Source organism: Manihot esculenta, chromosome 3 (genome assembly GCF_001659605.2).
Source record: "Manihot esculenta cultivar AM560-2 chromosome 3, M.esculenta_v8, whole genome shotgun sequence".
In the NCBI taxonomy this organism is placed as follows: Eukaryota; Viridiplantae; Streptophyta; class Magnoliopsida; order Malpighiales; family Euphorbiaceae; genus Manihot; species Manihot esculenta.
The window spans coordinates 16,178,894-16,198,510 of NC_035163.2; the positions used below are offsets into that span (position 1 = coordinate 16,178,894).

The following is a 19,617-nucleotide window of genomic DNA, read 5'->3' on the forward strand; positions in this document are numbered from 1 at the left end:
TTAAATATTTATAAATTTCAAATAAATTATAAGCCCTCAATCTTTATAAACTAATTTTTAAATTAATCCAAATACCCCTAAGAATAGGGCACAAAATATAATAATCAATTTAAAAAAAAAAAACTCTATATAATTAACTTCATTAATCCAGAATAATCTTAGGAGTGTTTCTAACACTCTCTCTAAAATAATATGAGAGATACATAAAAAGTCTCTACTTTTTATTTTATAAACCATCAATCAATTAATCTGTTTATTTTCTCTTTTATAAATTGTCAATTAATTTATAGATATTTTATAAACTGTCAATTAATTTATAGATGTTTGATCCAAATGAACTAGATTGTCTTAAGCTAATAGCAATTTTCATATTGCAACATAGTTATAAGTTATTAGTTTATGATAACTTAAATATTTCGTTCAATTTGCAATTATAATAATTAAGAATTTATTTTAAGATATAAATTTTATTTAGATGCGCAATTTAGTAAGTATAAAAGAATTTTTGATTTTATAAGAACTTAACAAAATTTAAAAAATAAAAAATTTAATTAATTTTAAATTTTAAATTAACTGGTAATAACTAAAAAGTGTTTAACCAATAAATGTTAATTTAGTTGGATTCTATGAAAATTTAAAATTTTCAATCCAATAACAAATTGAGATCCCCAAACCAATCTCAAAACATTTATTATTATTATTTATATTATGTTGTAGTCTATTTTTAATAGTAAATATGAATAAGTAGACATTACAAAAAAATTCAAAAATATAATCACTCAAAACCCTCCATTCTTGAGAAAGATGAAGCATCATCACGATTCTCGAAAATTATGGTATCACCGATTTATGCATGTAGAAGAAATAGGTGGGAGTTTTTGGCAAGGACTAAGAATAAGCAATATGAGAGTGAGAGTTATAGCCGATTGAAGATTAGAACAATAAGAGAGGAAGATTGACGCAACGTAAAGCAATAGATCTATCCCTAGAAGGATCAAAGGAATAGTTGCAACAATTGCCAATAAAATCAAGGGAGAATTAGAAGCTTATCTTTTTTTTAAAGAATTTAATGAGTTGTTTCAACTTAAAAAAAGCTAAATTTTAAAAGTCTAATCTAATCATAATTTTTCAGATCTAAAAAGAACCCATGAATTGCATTGCATGATAGAGAAGTAAAAAAACAGGAAGTTGCATGACGTTGATGTCAAGTCACATGTGGGTTCCATATAATTTTCTTAAGGGTCACGTGACAAACCTCCCACAACAAATATGAAAGAATCAAAGTGCCTCATCCACTCCATCTCTCGCTCAAGCTTCTGTCGGCTTAAGCGCCCACCCAACTAACGACGAATTCGTAGTAATAATAATAATTAATATAAAAATTAAAAGAAATAAAAAATAAAAAATTAAAAATTAAAAATCAAACACTTTCTTGCTTTTCTTTGCTGTGGCAACCTGTTTCAACGCAAGACCCATCACATACGCATGTAGATCTCAATTCTAAACCTCTTCCATTTCCACACTACAATGTCTACTTCTCAAACCCTAGGAGGTTCGTCGCGCTGCGGCCGTGTTCTCGGCCCTTCACTCGACAAAATCGTAAAAAACGCCGCTTGGCGGAAGCACTCTCACCTTGTCTCCGCCTGCAAATCTGCTCTCGATAAGCTCGATTATATTGCCGATTCTAATTCCCACTCTTCACTCTTTGGTGTCTCTCCCTCCGACGCTGAATTCCTTCTTCAACCCTTACTTCTTGCCTTAGATTCCGCCTATGCCAAGGTCGTTGAGCCTGCACTTGAATGCGCCTTCAAGCTCTTCTCTCTCGGCCTACTCTGTGGCGAGATCGATCCCAATGTTTCTGTTAATACTGTGCTCTTTAAGTTGTTTGAGAATGTCTGCAAGGTTTGCGGCATTGGAGAGGAAACTATAGAGCTCTCAGTGCTTAGAGTTTTGCTTGCAGCTGTGAGATCTCCCTGCATTTTGATTCGCGGTGAGTGTTTGTTGAATCTTGTTAGGACTTGTTACAATGTTTATCTTGGTGGCGTGAATGGGACCAATCAGATCTGTGCAAAATCCGTTCTTGCCCAAATTATGCTTATTATTTTTACCAGGGTTGAGGAAGATTCCTTGGATGTTAGTGTTAAAACTGTTTCAGTTAGCGAATTGTTGGAATTTGCGGATAAGAGTTTGAATGAAGGCAGCTCCATATATTTTTGCCAGAATTTTGTTAATGAAGTTATGGGAGCTAGTGAGGGGCTTCCAGATGCCAAACTCTTGTTGCATAGTACTTCTATAGTATTGCAGAATGGTAGTGGTGATGGTCCTGGTCCTGGTCCTGCTGGTGATGCAAAGGTGACAGATGGTGCTGAGTTGGGCGATAGAGAAGCAAATGATGGAGCTGAATTTGTTGGCACTGGTGCTGGAGGAAGTAAGATTAGGGAGGATGGTTTTCTTCTTTTTAGGAACCTCTGCAAATTGTCCATGAAATTCTCATCTCAGGAGAACCCGGATGATCAAATTCTTCTTAGAGGCAAGATTTTGTCACTGGAGTTGCTCAAGGTGGTCATGGACAATGGTGGTCTGATTTGGCGCAACAATGAAAGGTGGGTCATTGTCAATTTTGAACTTCAGCTGATATATTTATATCGTCTGTTATTTGTTTCTATCCTTTAGAAATTGAAATTTCTGATTTTAGCTGCCAGTGTTGTTTTTCTATCATGCATTAAAGATGGAGAGAATGCGCACATGCACAGATGAGCGCACACATACGCATGGGAAGAGGTGCAAAAGCGAAAAAGAATTAAGCAAAAAGAAAAAAAAAATTGAGAAGCTATGAGGAAGTTTGAATGGGAGAGAGAGGGGGCAGGGCAAAAGAAAAAAAAGAATTAAGCAAAAATAAAAATGTTTCTTGGGAAATTATGAGGATGTTTGAGAATTGAGAGAGAGAGGACAATAATTATGAACTGCAAAAGAAAAAGAGTAAGAAAAAAGAACACTTGAGAAAATATGAGGTAATTCGAGTGCTAATCTGAAGAATTTTTTAGAGAAATTTTTTATTTTATTCCAATGAATTGATCTTTACAAGGTTTAATATTTATACGCAGAATCAATCAAATTAGGAATATTTACAATAAAAATAAAATCCCTATAATTAAGCCTAATTAGAATCTCAAAGATTTGAATCTATTTTGGTGAAGCTGGTGTATAGATATTACACATGCGTAACTTATAGACTAGGGTATGATAGGTCTTGTTACTAAGCCCTTTGATAAACACATCAGTTAACTGTTCATCGGAAGTCACATGATCTAATCTCAAGACACCATTTATTAACTTCTTTTTAGTGAAGTGTCAATCAATCTCTATGTGCTTTATTCGGTCATGTTGAACCAGATTGTGAGCTATATTGATGGCAACTTTGTTGTTATAATACAAAAGGAGTTTGTTCCTCTCCAATAGTTTCAATTCCTCTTTAACTATAGAAGTTCGCAAACACCTTGTGCTATCAAGTTTATATTCCGCCTCAGCACTTATCAAGCAACAACATTTTGCTGCTTGCTTCTCCAAGTGATAAGGTTTTCTCCCACAAGTGTACAGTAACCGCTAGTCGATCTTCTATCATCAAGGGATTCAGTCCAATCTGCATTTGTAAATGCATATTTGCGTAGATGACCGTGTTTATAGAATATGAGACCTTTTTCAGGAGTAGACTTTAAATATTGCAAAATGCGAAAAACTGGTTATATGTGAGACTGACTAAGCTGGCTACATATGTTATGTCTGGTCGAGTATGCGAAAGATAAATCAGTTTGCCAATATTCACTGATTCACCAATTCACTGATTCTTGCTGGTTTGCCGGAAAAGGGATCGAAAATAGTGCCGGAGTGGACTGAACAGCGTAGCAGCATCGGACAGTGTCTCACGCATCGGGCGCATCGGGAAGGAAGGGCGCGTGAGCCTCACGCGCGTGGCTTTCTGGCATCGGAGCTGAACGGTTGGCCGGCGGTGTTCTGACGATCCTCTTGATAGCGACAGTGAGATGTGAAAAGATCCCTAGATAGGGCAATACCAAAAAAGGTAGATCTAGGATTTTAGAAATTCTAAAAGGGAAAAGTTAAATTTAAATCCTAAAATCAGGAAAAAAGCTCTGATATCATGAAGAATTTTTTAGAAGAATTTTTTATTTTTTCCAATTGAATTAATCTTTACAAGGTTTGAGTATTTATACATAAAGAATCAATTTAAATTAGGAATATTTACAATAAAATAAAATTTCTATAATCAAGCCTAATTAGGGTTCCAAAGATTTGAATCCTCCTAATTAGGAACCTTCTTTGTTGGTCAACATAATCTTATAGGGAATTAATCTTTATTTTTTGTGCAAAGGTCATTTCTTCAATTTAAAAAGAGATTTGTTGGTTTTAATGCTACTAAGATGATGACATGGACTGAAGTAATTCGAAAGCTTTATAGTTTTTGCAATTGATGTGGATTGGTTTCAAATTGAGTTGAATGATGAAAAAAAATTCTAAATAGCTAACTCTAGCTAGTTTAGAATTAAGGTTTAGCTGTTGCTGCTATTGTCATAGTGTGACTAAGATGCATGTACTGGCTTAACTACTAGAAGTGTGCTTGAGAAAGGGGAGGTAATGAATAATTGAAAAGGAAGGGCTAAAAGGAAACAGGGCAATTTAATGAACTGGACTTTAATTTATTTATTGGCTGTGGCAAAAGTGCTGCCCAAAAATATCTTGGTATTTATTATTTGCTTAGCACATATTATTGGCCATTTCCATTATTCTGGTTGTGCGATCAATCCATGTTGAATGACTAATTCTGCTAAATTATTTTGTCCACAATTTTGATAGTATTAATCTATTATTCTTTGGTGACAACCTTAGGATGTAATATTTTTGTTCTTGGTACAGGTTTCTCAATGCTGTTAAGCAATATCTTTGCTTGTCATTGTTAAAGAATAGTGCACTCTCGGTCATGGTTATTTTTCAGCTCCAGTGTTCTATCTTTATGATTTTGTTATCGAAATTCAGATCAGGATTGAAGGCAGAAATTGGAATATTCTTTCCCATGCTTATCCTCAGGGTGCTGGAGAATGTTAACCAGCCTAGTTTTTTACAGAAAATGATAGTCCTGAACTTTTTGGAGAAGATTGCTCAGGATTCACAGATTATAGTTGATATTTTTGTGAATTATGACTGTGATGTGGATGCTCCAAACGTATATGAAAGGTATTGCTCATTGTTTGTTGTTAATCATTCCTCATTGTACTTCACAAGTAAAAGTACCAACTCTAGTTAATTGCATATTATTTCCGTGAGAAAAGGATTTTAAATTTTGCATGCAAATGTTCTAATAATAGAGCAGGTATGTCCTTGTGTGTTTTGTGGTTGGTTGGGATTTGATATTTTTTAAATTTTGGAATTCATAATTGATGTGGCCTAGCTGTTATGGTTTTGATGTAGAAAATTAAGTCCTCATTTGGTTTGACATTTCCACTTATTGAGGAATTACTTCTTGGAGATGGATACATGCTGGAAATTATTTATTAAGAAGTTACAGAACTAGGTTGTTTTTCCCTTCTTCTTCTTTTTCTGGTTTTCACACTTTATCTGTTATAGGACAGACCATTGTTACTGATTAGTCAAAGCTAGATTTTGGATTTATTCAAAAACCATAATGTGGATTTTTAGGTGGGCAATTAGGCTTCTAAAGGGGTAGGCTTTAGTAGTGGACTTAAATAAAAAGAGAGATGATTCTGGGGCTAGTTGCTGTGAGGGTCTAGCACTTTGAAAACTTCCCATGAGCGGAAAATCCCTGAGCAGTTGTGGGAACTTTATTTGATTGAACTGAGTATAAAGCATTACAAGCATAATTAACTATAAAACTCACTTATTCCAAGCCAGCAAGTGCTTGAACTGCTATCCTCATGAGAATTGAACTCTAAAGACGCAAGCAAAAATTACTTCCATGATAATAGGACTCTGTATCAAAACCAAAACATAAGCATACTCAACTTGAGCCCATACTCTATGCCTCACCAATTTCAGCAAAGACAGAAATTACAAATATACCCGTCTTAAACTTGCAGAAGATGAACCAACAGCTAATAATACTGAAATGAGCATTTACATGTGATTCTAAATTCTATGGCTAGAAAGTATTTGATATTGTCATACTGTTCAATTTTTTTCTTTAAATATTTAATCTAGTTTTTCTGGAGCTTGCTGTCTGCATTATTATCCTAGGCGCACCAATTTTCCTAGGTCTTTTTGGGTGTTAGTTTGCTAAGTTTAGCTTTGTTTTTGGTGCCAAAAAAAGGAGTTTTTAAAGTAGCTGTTTTTTAGATGGAAAATAAAAAGTGTAAAACACAAATAATTACCCATTACTTTTATTAAGTGAAATGAAAGTAAACAAAGTAAAAGTTCTTGTTATTGTTATGTTTACTTTATGACAAATTCAAAGTTTATTGAGAAGTACCTTTTAGAAAGTGAAACAGGAACAGCAAAAATTGAAAATGCTGTTATTTTAACAAATTATATGTAATTTACTGAAATAATCCCCCATTTTTTAAAAGTGCCTGTAAATATTTTATTGCATGGTGTTTGTACATCTATCAGTAAGATATCATGAATGACATGTTTTAACTTCTAGCAACAGATTTGCAAAATGCAAGTAAACTAAAACAAAGAATTTGCACACCTATTTCAGGGAAGCAAAGTAACTTCAATTCCTATAGTCTGTTTTGTGTCAGCAGGCAAATTTACAGACTAAGATAGGACAAATAATGAGTCTACTGGGTCAAAAGCCTAGAGATTGCCATGGTCTGGTTCGGAATCAGAACTAGATTGGTCCATCCAGAACTGGACATGAATCAGATTTCAGGGCAAAATAACAAGTTCCCCTTGTTTAGTTATTTTTTTTTTTTAAATTTGTGTACCAGGCTTGGGATTGGAACTGAGACTGGGGGACCTTTATGTTCTGTTCTGGTCACTCCGGCCCTGGAACCAAAACTTGACTGTGGCCAGCCCTAAAAGAGCCTAACTATCTTCTATTAATTGGCTCGTTGAGACAATGGTGGGGTTAAGGAATTCTTGGAAGATCACTTTTGGATGAGATTTAAGCACGAACTTGAAAATCTTGGGACTGTATAATTCTTCTATAAAAACTATACCCTAAACCTTGGGACATGCTAAATTGATGGATTTGTGTATTGTTAAGTTGACACACTCACACACTATTTAAGGAGTTCATTTTTTTGTCGTTGCATATCTTTGTGCTATTGTGTTAAAAAAATGTATTTAAACCCTTATAATTCTTTCAGATATTTGCAGGATTGTCAATGGCCTTTTGAAGACTGCTCTAGGACCACCTCCGGGTTCAACCACAACTCTATCTTCAGCCCAGGATATTACTTTTCGACACGAGTCTGTTAAGTGTTTGGTTGGCATAATCAAATCAATGGGTGCTTGGATGGATCAACAATTGATAATAGAAGAATCCTATGTGCCTAAGAGCTCGGAGAGTGATGTGTCAACGGAGAATCATTCAAACCCAAGTGGGGAAGATGCAAGTAGCCCTGATTATGATTTACATGCAGAAGCAAACTCTGAAATTTCAGACACCGCCAGCTTTGAACAGCGTCGGGCGTATAAAATTGAACTCCAGGTTGTGTATTGCTTGAGTTGCATTATGGTTGTCCTTTTATGATACATACAGGGTACTGATGTATATACAGGTTGCTGTTTTATGAGCGTTGTGATAATATTCTGGTATTAGTGCCATTCTTTTAAATTATTGTTTTGCATTTTAGATTTTACTCGAATTCAAGTCTGTTTCAACTTTTAATGACAAGTGTACTGGTAAATGCAGAAAGGTATCTCCCTATTCAATAGGAAACCTTCCAAGGGCATTGAATTTCTGATAAATACCAAAAAAATTGGTGCTTCCCCAGAAGAAGTTGCTGCCTTCCTGAAAAACGCTACTGGCCTAAATGAAACCATGATTGGTGACTATTTGGGTGAAAGAGAAGAGTTTTGTCTTAGAGTTATGCATGCTTATGTGGACTCATTTAATTTTAAGATGATGGATTTTGGTGAAGCAATAAGGTTTTTCTTGCGGGGCTTTAGATTACCTGGAGAGGCACAGAAGATTGATCGCATCATGGAAAAGTTTGCAGAGCGCTATTGTAAATGCAATCCAAATTCATTTACAAGTGCAGATACGGCCTATGTTCTTGCTTATTCTGTGATACTGCTCAACACGGATGCTCATAACAGCATGGTGAAAAATAAGGTTTGCCTGCAGAAACTCTTGCCTTTTGTCATTGGCCACACAATCATGATCATTAAGCTTTGTGTTTCCCTTATTTTTCACCTTTTCCTCTGTTGATGAGAAATGTGCTTGCCTTTGGTAATTGATGCTTATTTTCTGAAAGAAAATGAATCTTTGAAGTTGGTAATCGACTGGTTTATTCAGCATTAGGGAGTATTTATTTATATATCTAATTTTATGATGATCTAATCATATTGATGTTTCAGTTCTTGTCAATGACATTATTAACTCCATTGCTATTTGGTTTCAAAATCTCAGTATATTGTATTTGCTATCAATTTCGGGTGTTACTGTTGGAAAAGTTTTCAAGGATGCAGTTGAACAAAATGTAAAGAACATGTCTATAAAATTGGTACCCTTTTCTTATTTATGTAATCTGTTAATAGTGCGGTACTAGGACCATATTATCTATATATGGATGGATAAATGCAGTTTTTTGGTCTTTTTTTAATTGTTGTGTGTTGGTGCATCTAGATGACAAAGGCAGATTTCATACGAAACAACCGCGGGATAGATGACGGCAAGGATTTACCTGAAGAATATCTGAGTACACTCTATGATAAAATTATTAAAAATGAAATTAAAATGAATGCTGATTCTTCTGCTCCACAAAATAAGCAGGCAAATAGTTTAAATAAGCTATTGGGTTTGGACGGTATACTCAATTTAGTCACTTGGAAGCAAACAGAGGAAAAGCCATTAGGAGCAAATGGACTCCTCATAAGGCACATCCAAGAACAGTTCAAGGCAAAGTCTGGAAAATCAGAGTAAGCTATTTTGCAATATGTTTCATGTTTAAATGTTCTTCTAGTTCTTTATGGCACTCGCTTATCATCCCCTAAAATGGTCCACCAATGGTCGGATAAGTGGGGCAAGTGGCAGTGTTATATGCTACACAATGATCGACATCAATTATGGTGGAATCTTTTAAAAATAATTTGGGGGAGGGGGTTAAATGTTTAACGTCTGCTTGAATCTCTCTCTCTCTCACTCTGTGTGTGTGTGTGTCTCTCGCTGTCTCTTTCTCTCTGTGTGTGTGTGTCTCTCTCTCTCAACTTGGCAATTTAATCAGAGGAAAATTCCATTCGTCTCTATGGTATATTCCTATTAGGATGTTAACTTTCTAATGATGTTTTAGCTGAGAAAGGACAGATTGAGAAAGACTGACCAGAACTATATGCTGAAGGGGGAACAATTCCCTATTAGACTTAATTTCCTTTATATGATAATGCCCATGTTTGATTTTATCATCGTCTACCATGTTGCTTCTGAAATAATAATCAACTGGTGTTTCAGGTCTGTGTATCATATTGTTACAGATGCAGCAATCTTGAGGTTCATGGTTGAGGCCTGCTGGGGTCCCATGCTGGCAGCATTTAGCATGACGCTTGACCAGACTGATGATAAACTTGCTACATCTCTGTGCTTACAGGGCTTTCGATATGCAGTGCATGTTACTGCAGTAATGGGAATGCAAACCCAAAGAGATGCTTTTGTAACATCTATGGCTAAGTTTACCTATCTCCATAATGCTGCAGATATGAAGCAAAAGAATGTTGATGCGGTTAAGGTGGGCAATTGTTTAGCATACTGATATTTTGAGATGAGTAGAAAAAGAAAATAGATCCTTCTCCCTTCTTGATTAGGACAAATGAGGAGAAGTAGGGAAACTTCACTAATACTTTTGCTTGGTTAAATTCAATTGTAGAACAACAGTGACTGTGCTTCTTACATCATTGAGTTCAGTGCATGCTCGATGTATTTGGAGTTAGCATATCTGTTATGTTATTTCGTTTTCAGTCATTTATATTCAAAATATTTGACTTTGTGCAGGCAATAATATCAATTGCAATTGAAGATGGTAATTATCTTCAGGAAGCTTGGGAGCATATCTTAACTTGCCTATCCCGAATTGAACATCTGCAGCTTCTGGGAGAGGGTGCTCCTCCTGATGCATCTTTCTTGACTTCATCAAATGTTGAAGCAGATGATAAAGTATTGAAGTCTATGGGTTATCCATCTCTGAAGAAAAAGGGAACTCTCCAGAATCCAGCTGTAATGGCTGTTGTTAGGGGGGGTTCATATGACAGCACCACGGTTGGAGTGAATTTTCCGGGGCCAGTAACTGCAGAGCAGATCAGTCACTTCATCTCGAATTTGAATTTGCTCGACCAGATAGGGAATTTTGAGTTGAACCATGTATTTGCTAATAGCCAGAGGTTAAACAGTGAAGCAATAGTAGCTTTTGTGAAAGCTCTTTGCAAGGTTTCGATGGCAGAGTTGCAGTCCCCAACAGATCCTCGTGTGTTTAGCCTCACAAAAATAGTTGAAATTGCGTAAGATCTTTCTTCATTTAAATATAAAGAGCTTTTGAAGTAGTTATTATGCCTAAAAAACCTATTTGCCTTTATTGAATATATTGATTCATTTAGGTTAAGATTTATAGTCTCCTCCTCAAATTATTTCAAAGCAAAATGTTTGGATGGATCTCTATTATTTGCTGAAAATGTTTTAATCTCAGTTGTGCAAATGATGAGAAATAGGAGTAATTTATAATACTTGGATTTTTTTTCTTCACAGGCATTACAATATGAATCGCATCAGATTAGTTTGGTCCCGAATATGGAATGTCTTGTCCGATTTTTTTGTATCAGTTGGCTTGTCAGAAAATCTCTCTGTTGCAATTTTTGTTATGGATTCACTAAGGCAACTTGCTATGAAATTTTTGGAGCGTGAGGAGCTGGCAAATTACAACTTCCAGAATGAATTTCTGAGGCCATTTGTGATCATTATGCAGAAGAGCAGCTCTGCTGAAATTAGGGAACTAATTGTTCGCTGTATTTCACAGATGGTCCTTAGTCGCGTTAATAACGTGAAATCTGGCTGGAAAAGTGTTTTCATGGTAATGTTCTACTTCATTATTTAATTTTAATGTTGCTTATCTGTGTTTGAATTAGATCTTGCAGATTTAGGCATGGATGTGGTCAAGAAAATTGAATTTCATGTTGCTTGTCTCGTCAAATACATTCTTTTGCTAAAAATAAGTGTTTAAACTATTCTTTTAACTCTTGATTTCACTTTGAGCTATTCTAATGATTCCTTACTATTCCTTTCTCAGGTTCTTACAGCTGCTGCAGCGGATGAGCGTAAGAATATCGTCTTGTTGGCATTTGAGACAATGGAAAAAATCGTGCGGGAGTATTTTCCTTATATAACTGAGACAGAGGCAACAACTTTCACAGATTGTGTTAGATGCCTCACAACCTTCACAAATAGTAGATTTAATAGTGATGTAAGCCTCAATGCAATTGCATTTCTCCGGTTTTGTGCTGTCAAACTTGCAGATGGTGGACTTGTATGGAATGAAAAGAGCAGGGTTAATGATGCATCTACTCCACTGGTAAATGAGGTTGCTTCAGATATACAGGCATTCCGTGACAAAGATGATCATGCATCCTTTTGGATTCCATTGCTCATAGGTAATCTACTTTTTTGGCAAGATTCTTGGTGAAACATATACAAGCACTTTTTTTGTTTTAGATAATTTAAAAATGAATTCTTAAAAATTTTTGGGCCCCCTGAATCCTTATATTAAGCCTTCTTTTATAGTCCTATTCAGGTTGAGTTTTTCCATTTTCTTGTAAAAAAGGGCTGTCAACTTATTTTTATATTCTCTTATGAAATTATTGTAGCTTTTTACTTCAATTTTAAAATTTGTTACAAAATTTCTATTGTGCAAATTGCAAGCTTAGTAGTCAATTTAAAATGCTGTTACTATCTAAGAATTCCTATCTAAGAATAAATTTAAGTATTATTGCTTCTTTAAGAATATTCACAATAAACTGGACAATACCATGTGTTCTAGTGGCTGCTTTTTAAAGTCCTTCCAAAATTCAAGGAAAAATATATTTGCGAATTATTTTACTTAATAATTCTTAATTGTGAAAATTAGATTTTTCTTATGATAGAGTTAGGGGGGGAGGAAAGAATAGTTTTGGGAGGAAGGCTATTTGTATAGATGGAATAAGGTTGTTTCTTGTAGAGAAACAATTTCCAGGAGATACTCCCGACTCTGGGTGAGCCCAGCTATAGCCGAATCATAAAGAAAGAATTACAGGGAAAAAAACCTGCCTCCTCTCTCTCCTGCTACTATTATTTATAAACACAGTATTCTCTCCAATCATTAAGGAATTTGCCGCCAGCGAGAATCACTCTAATGGTATGGCAGCAGCACCTATTTCTTCCGCCAAGTGTCGTCCTCTTTTCTCTTCCAGGTGCCGCTGGCTGGAATCTTCTGTGCCACTCGCATTACCTCTCTTCTTTCTGATATTCTTCCTATAGTAGACTCTTAATGGAGTTGGGCCTGGCCGAGTGATTGATTCTGTAACATCTTATAAAATTTCCTATCTGGTATTGTTATGCAATTTCCTGTTACAATCTTCGTCTTCCAGTCTAGGAAAGATCAAACATTATTGGCGAATTTTTATTTTTTGGAAGCTATTTGACTACGTATTTAGTACTGTTTAGTAGTTCCTAATTGCCAATCCAAACAGGATAAGGTTAGTCACTAATTCTGTAAAAACCAATTAATAAGGTTTTTAATAAATGAAATTTACATTCTGATTTTGAGGGCTTGCTGCCTTAATTCTTATGTCTTCCTTGTCCATCTGAGTTCCAATAACACTAAGGTACTTTTCACAGATTCAATCAGCTCACCAGATTCTTCTTCTTTCATTATTTAGACTCTGATAAAGCCCTAGTTCCACTTCCAAACTTAGACCCTTATTTAAAATAAACATTAAAAATGATCAATTAATTGATATTTGCACCCATTAATGCTTTGATGGGCAGATTTCTCAGTTTGTCCACATCAAACTTCCTTGTAATTTTGCTTTATGCATTATTACATTCTGTGAATGGCCCCACCTTTTGTAGTAATATATAAAAAAAGAGGAAAGAACAGCAAATTTTTTGCTGGTGTTTTCTCACGTAGTGTTAGGTTCAATTGTGTTCTATAAAATTATGTGGAATTCAACTAAACTCTAGATAGAATTCATTTGAAATGAATTCTATTGTTTGGTATGACGCAACTTGCAAAATTCAATTGTATTCCACATACTTCTTGTTCAGTGTAATTTATAATTGAAATTCATTGCTTTCATTTTCTAAACTGCCCTCAAGAGTAAAATAAAAAAAAAAAAATCTACTCTATCAAAAGTTTATAATTAATAAATTTATACAATTAAGAAACATGTATACCCATTACCTTTTTGATAAATATAAAATATATTTACATGTCTTGAAGATTCATGTGGCAAAATAAATAGTGTCATTACTGAAAGCATATTGAGGTTAGATATTATAATGTTAGGAAAAAAATAAAATATTTTATATAGTTGTCTAGACATATTAGTAATAAATAAATAGAAAACTAGGTTTATAGTTTTCTTCTTTTTAAACTAATGGAGTTTAGTTAAATGTAAGAAAATGGATGATTGAGAGAAAATTGTTTGTTATGGGCATTTAGTCCAAAAAATATTCTTATGTAAGTTTTGTGGAATTCATTTCAAATTTCATCAAATTTGGAAGGAATTGGTTTTAGTTATAATCAATTCCATGGAATTCAATTCTTAGAACTGAAGTCTAATTTCTATTCAAACCAAACATACAAAACATGAAACTCAATTGAATTTCACAAAATTCTAGAAATTGGAATTTAACCAAACATAGGGATAGCAAATAGCCCCATTGAGTGCCTACTTTCTTTTCCAAGTCTCATTATCATGATGCTGTTGTTTCAGGGCTATCAAGACTAACATCTGATCCGAGATCAGCCATTCGGAGGAGTGCTTTAGAAGTGTTATTCAACATTCTCAATGATCATGGCCATCTATTCTCACAGTCATTTTGGATTGATGTCTTTAATTCTGTTATTTTACCCATATTCAGCAGTGTATGTGACAAGAAAGAAAATTTTATTCAAGATGGTCAGCATTCGCCAACTTCAGTGTCTCAGCATCAGGAAGGAAATGCATGGGATCCTGAAACTTCTGCAGTGGCAGCTCAGTATCTAGTGGATTTATTTGTTAGCTTCTTCAATACAGTATCATCTCAACTACCAAGTGTGGTGTCTGTACTGACTGGATTCATTAGAAGTCCTATTCAGGGACCTGCTAGCAGTGGGGTTGCAGCATTATTGCGGTTATCAGGTCAACTGGGCTGTAGACTTTCTGAAGATCAATGGGGAGAGATCTTTCTGGCTCTTAAGGAATCTGCTGCATCGACGTTACCTGGTTTTGTGAAGGTTTTAAGAAGCATGGATAATCTTGAGATGCCCGACACCTCTGAATCTTATGTTGATGTTGATGTCTCTTCTGATCATGGCTTCACCAATGAGGATCTGGAGGATGACAATCTCCAAACTGCTGCTTATGTGGTTTCAAGAGTAAAAAGTCACATTGCTGTGCAGCTACTAATTATTCAGGTTTTTTCTCACGCACGCTCAAAAAATTCTCTCTACACTATGACATTGAGGAATTGAATAAAGATAGGGCATGTTCACATTTGGAGCACTGACATAGTCTTTTTTTTTTTTGAGAAGTTCTTTAAGAAAACAAGAAAAAAAGAGTTTTACATTCACATCATCACATGTGCCAGTTTTTCACATGGAGCATTGGAAAACTAATTATTAAGGTTTTCAAAATTTAACTAAGATTTTAAAAACTTAAAGAGTGTGTTTACTTATGGAAAATAATTTTTTGTTCTCCATTTTCCATTTTCTAAGAAAAATCTAGTTTTCATTTCTATGGAAACAAGAGAAAACATGGAAAATGCGTTCAACTGTCAATTTAAAAATAATTTCCTAATTCCAAATAATAAAAGATAATCATAAATTTTATAAGTAAATAAATCAACTATTAAAAAATAATTTTAAGAACTTTATTGTTTTACTATTAATTTTTTTTATCATGGTACTATTCTATTATTATAATAATGTAATTATTTTTTATAAATTATAAGTCAATATTTTTTAAAATAATTATTTAGTTTTTGGTTATGAATATATTATAATACAATTTTTTTTATAGAAGTCTTTGATTTCCATTTGGAAAATAGTTGGAAAACAAAAATTTTATTATAAAGGATATCAACAGTGAAGAACAACTTAAAGTTACTTTTCCAAATCTTAGTTAAAAAGTTCTAAAATTAGTCTTCTTGTTCTCCATTTGGAAAACTAGCACATGTAATGCAAAACTTTGTTTTCCATTTAATTGAAAACTTTTCCAAAAAAACTTGAATAGTTTTCTATAAGTAAACAAGTACTAAGTTGTTCACATCTATTTTCCTTTTACAGGGAAAGTCGTGTTTTCCGACTGTTATCCATATTGAAAACGATGGCTCTTTTATGACAACAATTACATTCTAAAATTTTCATAGCTATTTAGGAAAAACAATTATTTACAATAATAAAAAAATAAATCCAGTTGTCCTAAAAGTAAAAGAATAATATATATTATAAAGTTAAAGTAAAATAGGTTTATAAATATATTTTATAATGATATCTTTAATTTGAAATATATTAATATATATTTTTAAAATTTTTTGAATTAAAAAACAATTTTCTATTATTTACAAGTGAATGGGTTTTCTATGTTTTCCCTAGTATTTCATGGAAAATGAAAACTTAGGAGTTCTCTTAGAAAATAGAAAATGAAAAACAGATAGTGTTTTCCACAAGTAAACATGCCTATAATGTCCCCCTTATTTAAGTACTATTCACAAACATTTTTGCTTTCTATTTGCATTGAAGGACTATTTTAACTAATATCACTATAATTATGTTCACATAGTTTTCAACGCCTGCATAACAATTTTTTTGTATGACAATAAATATTTATTTATTAATATCTTTATAGGCCTAGATGGAAGCATATTGTATGTTTTCTTTTATAATAAAGTTTTACTCAAGAAGAAAGAAATAACTGTTGATTTGCCTTAATGTAAAGGGCCATGTAGATATCAAATGGATATAACTATCTGCTGAACTTGGCCAATGGCCAGTTTAGAACTGGAATCAGAACCTACAAAACCTGGAGATCAAACTGGCTTTGAACTGGACTGGATTGGCGGGTTTGTTCTAGGCCAAATCTAGATTTTTTCTATTGTTTTCCTTTTCTTAAAAAAATACTTGGAAAAAAATTCAACCATTGTATTTGATGGAACCAGAACCGTGTGGACTGGTTCCTGATTCCAGTTCGCTTGAAACGAAACCAGCAGTCCGGATCAGGTTCTGGTCAGATTCACCCTGTTGGCCACCCCTACTATGCCATGCAGGCTCCATGTGAATTTTATTTTCATGGCACCAGCCAAGGATGGTACTTGGTAACATGTGCAAATCATAAGAATTAGACTGACAAGGGAAAAAGTTCTAAATTGAAATGATATATTGGGTGTGTGTCTAACCTTAATAGGTCTTTGCAATAATGTTTTCAGTAATTCCATGTTAACCTAAATGCAACTGTAATTTAACCATGATTGGGTTGTTAATGAAGTTGCATCCAACCAAACTAAGCCTGAGGGATTAGGCTCTTTTTTTTTCTTTTCTTTTTTTAAAGTTTTTGTTTTAGGCTTCACTAGTTGAAATGAAATGCAAGTCCAACTATTTGAAATTGTTGAAAATGCAAGCAAAGGACAGTTTTTCCTGTACTATCATTCAGCTACAATTTCAATATGATCCTGTAAACTCTGATTTTGTAAATTTGTTAATTTGAATTATTTGAAGAGAAGTAATTTGTTGCTAACATATACAATGGAGTATATTGTTGCTTTCATTGCCTAAATTTATCTCAGGATTTATGACTGAACTTTAAATTTCATGAAATATTGTAGAACTTCTTGGTATTTTCTGGAGCTGTGAATGATTTAAGACGAGCTTACTTCTGGTATGCTGAGGCTTGGGTCCAAAAACAGACAACGAGCAACATTGTTCAAATCTTACTCATTTAACATACGTAAAGCTTTCTCAACATGGTTAACAATGAAACTATTCACAAATTTATTCTGAAAATTGAAATATTTTCTTAAAAAACTTGACTATATTCTGTCTTGTTTGTTATTTCTAATATTAGTATGAATCAATAACTTTTGTGGGTTGCATACACCCAAAAAATCAAGAAATTATAGCTTTTCTTGTTTATCTTTTGATAAAAGATGGTTTAAACAAGAACTTTTGATGCATTTCACATCAAATATATGTAAAGCTTGAAGTCAAAATGAAACCATTATTAGCTTCATATATGAGCTGATAGGCAATCTTGGTTTAACAAATGACTTCAAGTGAACCTTTATCATGTTGATTCTTCAAGTAGGTCGTGGGTTGCCAGACTCATTTGCGACCCCATTTCCTGAGATATTCTTTTTCCTTAAACCTGGTTTTAGGGATTCCTTATAGCTGCTGTTGGAAACTTACCTGTATGCAAGTGGTGATAGGGTGCAGTAGTGGAAACTTTTGATATTGGTAGTGTTTCTGCTTTGATAGCAAGTGCTATATCAAATTACCATGGCAACAAATTAAACTAATAGGTTTATGTGTGAAATGTGTTGTTACTTTTCATGTGCTTCAAGATTGATGTTTTCTTATATTTTTGTTTGTAATATCAGGTTGTGACTGATATGTGCAAAGGACACATGCAATACGTGTCAGCTGCCAACGTCAGAATTCTTCTTGATATGTTTTCATCCGTTGCATCACATTCCCACCAGCTGAACTCCGACATAATCTTGCTGAAGAAACTGGAGAAAGCTTGCTCTATACTAGAGCTCTCTGATCCTCCCATGGTTCATTTTGAAAACGAGTCATACCAAAATTACCTGAACTTCCTTCATGATTTGCTAGTGGATAATCCATCTGTGTCTAAGGAGATGAATATAGAATTGCAACTTGTGAAAGTATGTGAAGAAATACTGCAGATATATCTAAATTGTACTGGGTCTCAATCAACACATCAAAAACCTGTTAATAAGCAAGCGGTACACTGGATTCTTCCATTGGGATCAGCCAAAAAGGAAGAATTGGCAGCAAGAACAACTTTGCTTGTGTCAGCTTTGCACGTATTGAGCGATCTAGAAAGGGATTCCTTTAGGAGGTGCGTTCCGCAATTCTTTCCTTTGTTAGTAGATCTTGTGAAGAGTGAGCATAGCTCAGGAGAAGTACAGCACATTCTAAGCAACATTTTCAAATCATGTATAGGCCCAATAATAATGGGATGAAATCATTACTTTTTAGTACTATACAAAATGATAGCCATCAAATCTCATTTTTGATCTCTATAATTACCTGGAGTATGAGCCTCTTTTATTTTTTAATTGTATCAATTGCTTTTGTTGTATGCTAAAGCCTGAAAATTTTCTGCACAAATGTAAAAGATTGTCCGTGTAAACATCGTGTTGTTACAGAAATTGATTGGAATAGTCATAGCAATAATGATAAATTTTTTGGTTATTGTCTTCTTCAACCTTGGTAGATTTTGATGATTTTAAGATGCCAAAATCTGTCTTTACACGTGTGCATCTATGCATATGCATTTGGACTGTGATTCTTATGGTTAGAGCATTACAATGCATTCATTTTGTGATTCTATTTATTTGGGTTTTCTCCAAATCCAATTCTCAGCATCCATGATGGTGTTCTCAAAAACATAATGTTGGATCTGACCAAAATAGGTTAGATGCTGATCCATAAACTCCGGATGTTTGGCCTGGGGCTAACTTCTAATTTGATGTTTAGTATCTAATAGTTGAAACTTTTTTGAATAATTATTATTTAAGTCAATATTTTAGACTAAATTTTTTTGGATGATTAGCTCTGCTGTTGACTTTTGGTCAAGCAAGAATTTTAGTCCTATCGTTGGTTGCAAGCCATTATAAAATATTAAGGATTTGTTTGGCATGGCGGTCATAAAAGGATTTGTTTGGCATGACGGGTATAACAACCACTAAAATAACCCCCCCAAAAAAAAAACACTTTCTTACAAAACTGCATTGTCTAACAGCGATTGAAATAGTTTTTAAAATTTTAAAAGCAGCAGTTTTGCTATGCAAAAGGGTAATAAAGCAATCAACTGCTTGATTGGGACAAAATAATGGTTTTTTTTTTTTTGTAAGAAAAAAATATATATTATTTTCAAATCTGTGTTGGCGAGTCCAACAAATCCTATTCTTGGATTTGTTTCTAGTATTATTTACTTTAAATGTTTGAACGTCATTAT

At 33.9% G+C, this 19,617-nt stretch overlaps 1 protein-coding gene across 2 annotated transcripts; it reads left to right on the forward strand.

Annotated features, from left to right (window-relative positions):
• Positions 1 to 1,402: 1,402 nt before the first annotated feature.
• On the forward strand, positions 1,403 to 18,851 carry LOC110612327 (brefeldin A-inhibited guanine nucleotide-exchange protein 1). 2 transcript variants are annotated; one of them, XM_021753080.2, is made up of 11 exons: positions 1,403 to 2,603; positions 4,930 to 5,247; positions 7,351 to 7,684; positions 7,889 to 8,311; positions 8,825 to 9,117; positions 9,647 to 9,920; positions 10,184 to 10,686; positions 10,931 to 11,252; positions 11,469 to 11,829; positions 14,152 to 14,834; positions 18,011 to 18,851. In XM_021753080.2, exons 1-11 carry the CDS (start codon positions 1,528 to 1,530, stop codon positions 18,617 to 18,619), a joined length of 5,196 nt encoding a protein of 1,731 aa, XP_021608772.1. In that variant the 5' UTR covers positions 1,403 to 1,527; the 3' UTR covers positions 18,620 to 18,851. The 2 variants fall into 2 exon arrangements, with proteins under 2 accessions (XP_021608772.1, XP_043810600.1); XM_043954665.1 differs by lacking the exon at positions 1,403 to 2,603 and having other exon boundaries at positions 5,070 to 5,247; positions 7,341 to 7,684.
• The last annotated feature ends 766 nt before the right edge of the window (positions 18,852 to 19,617 follow it).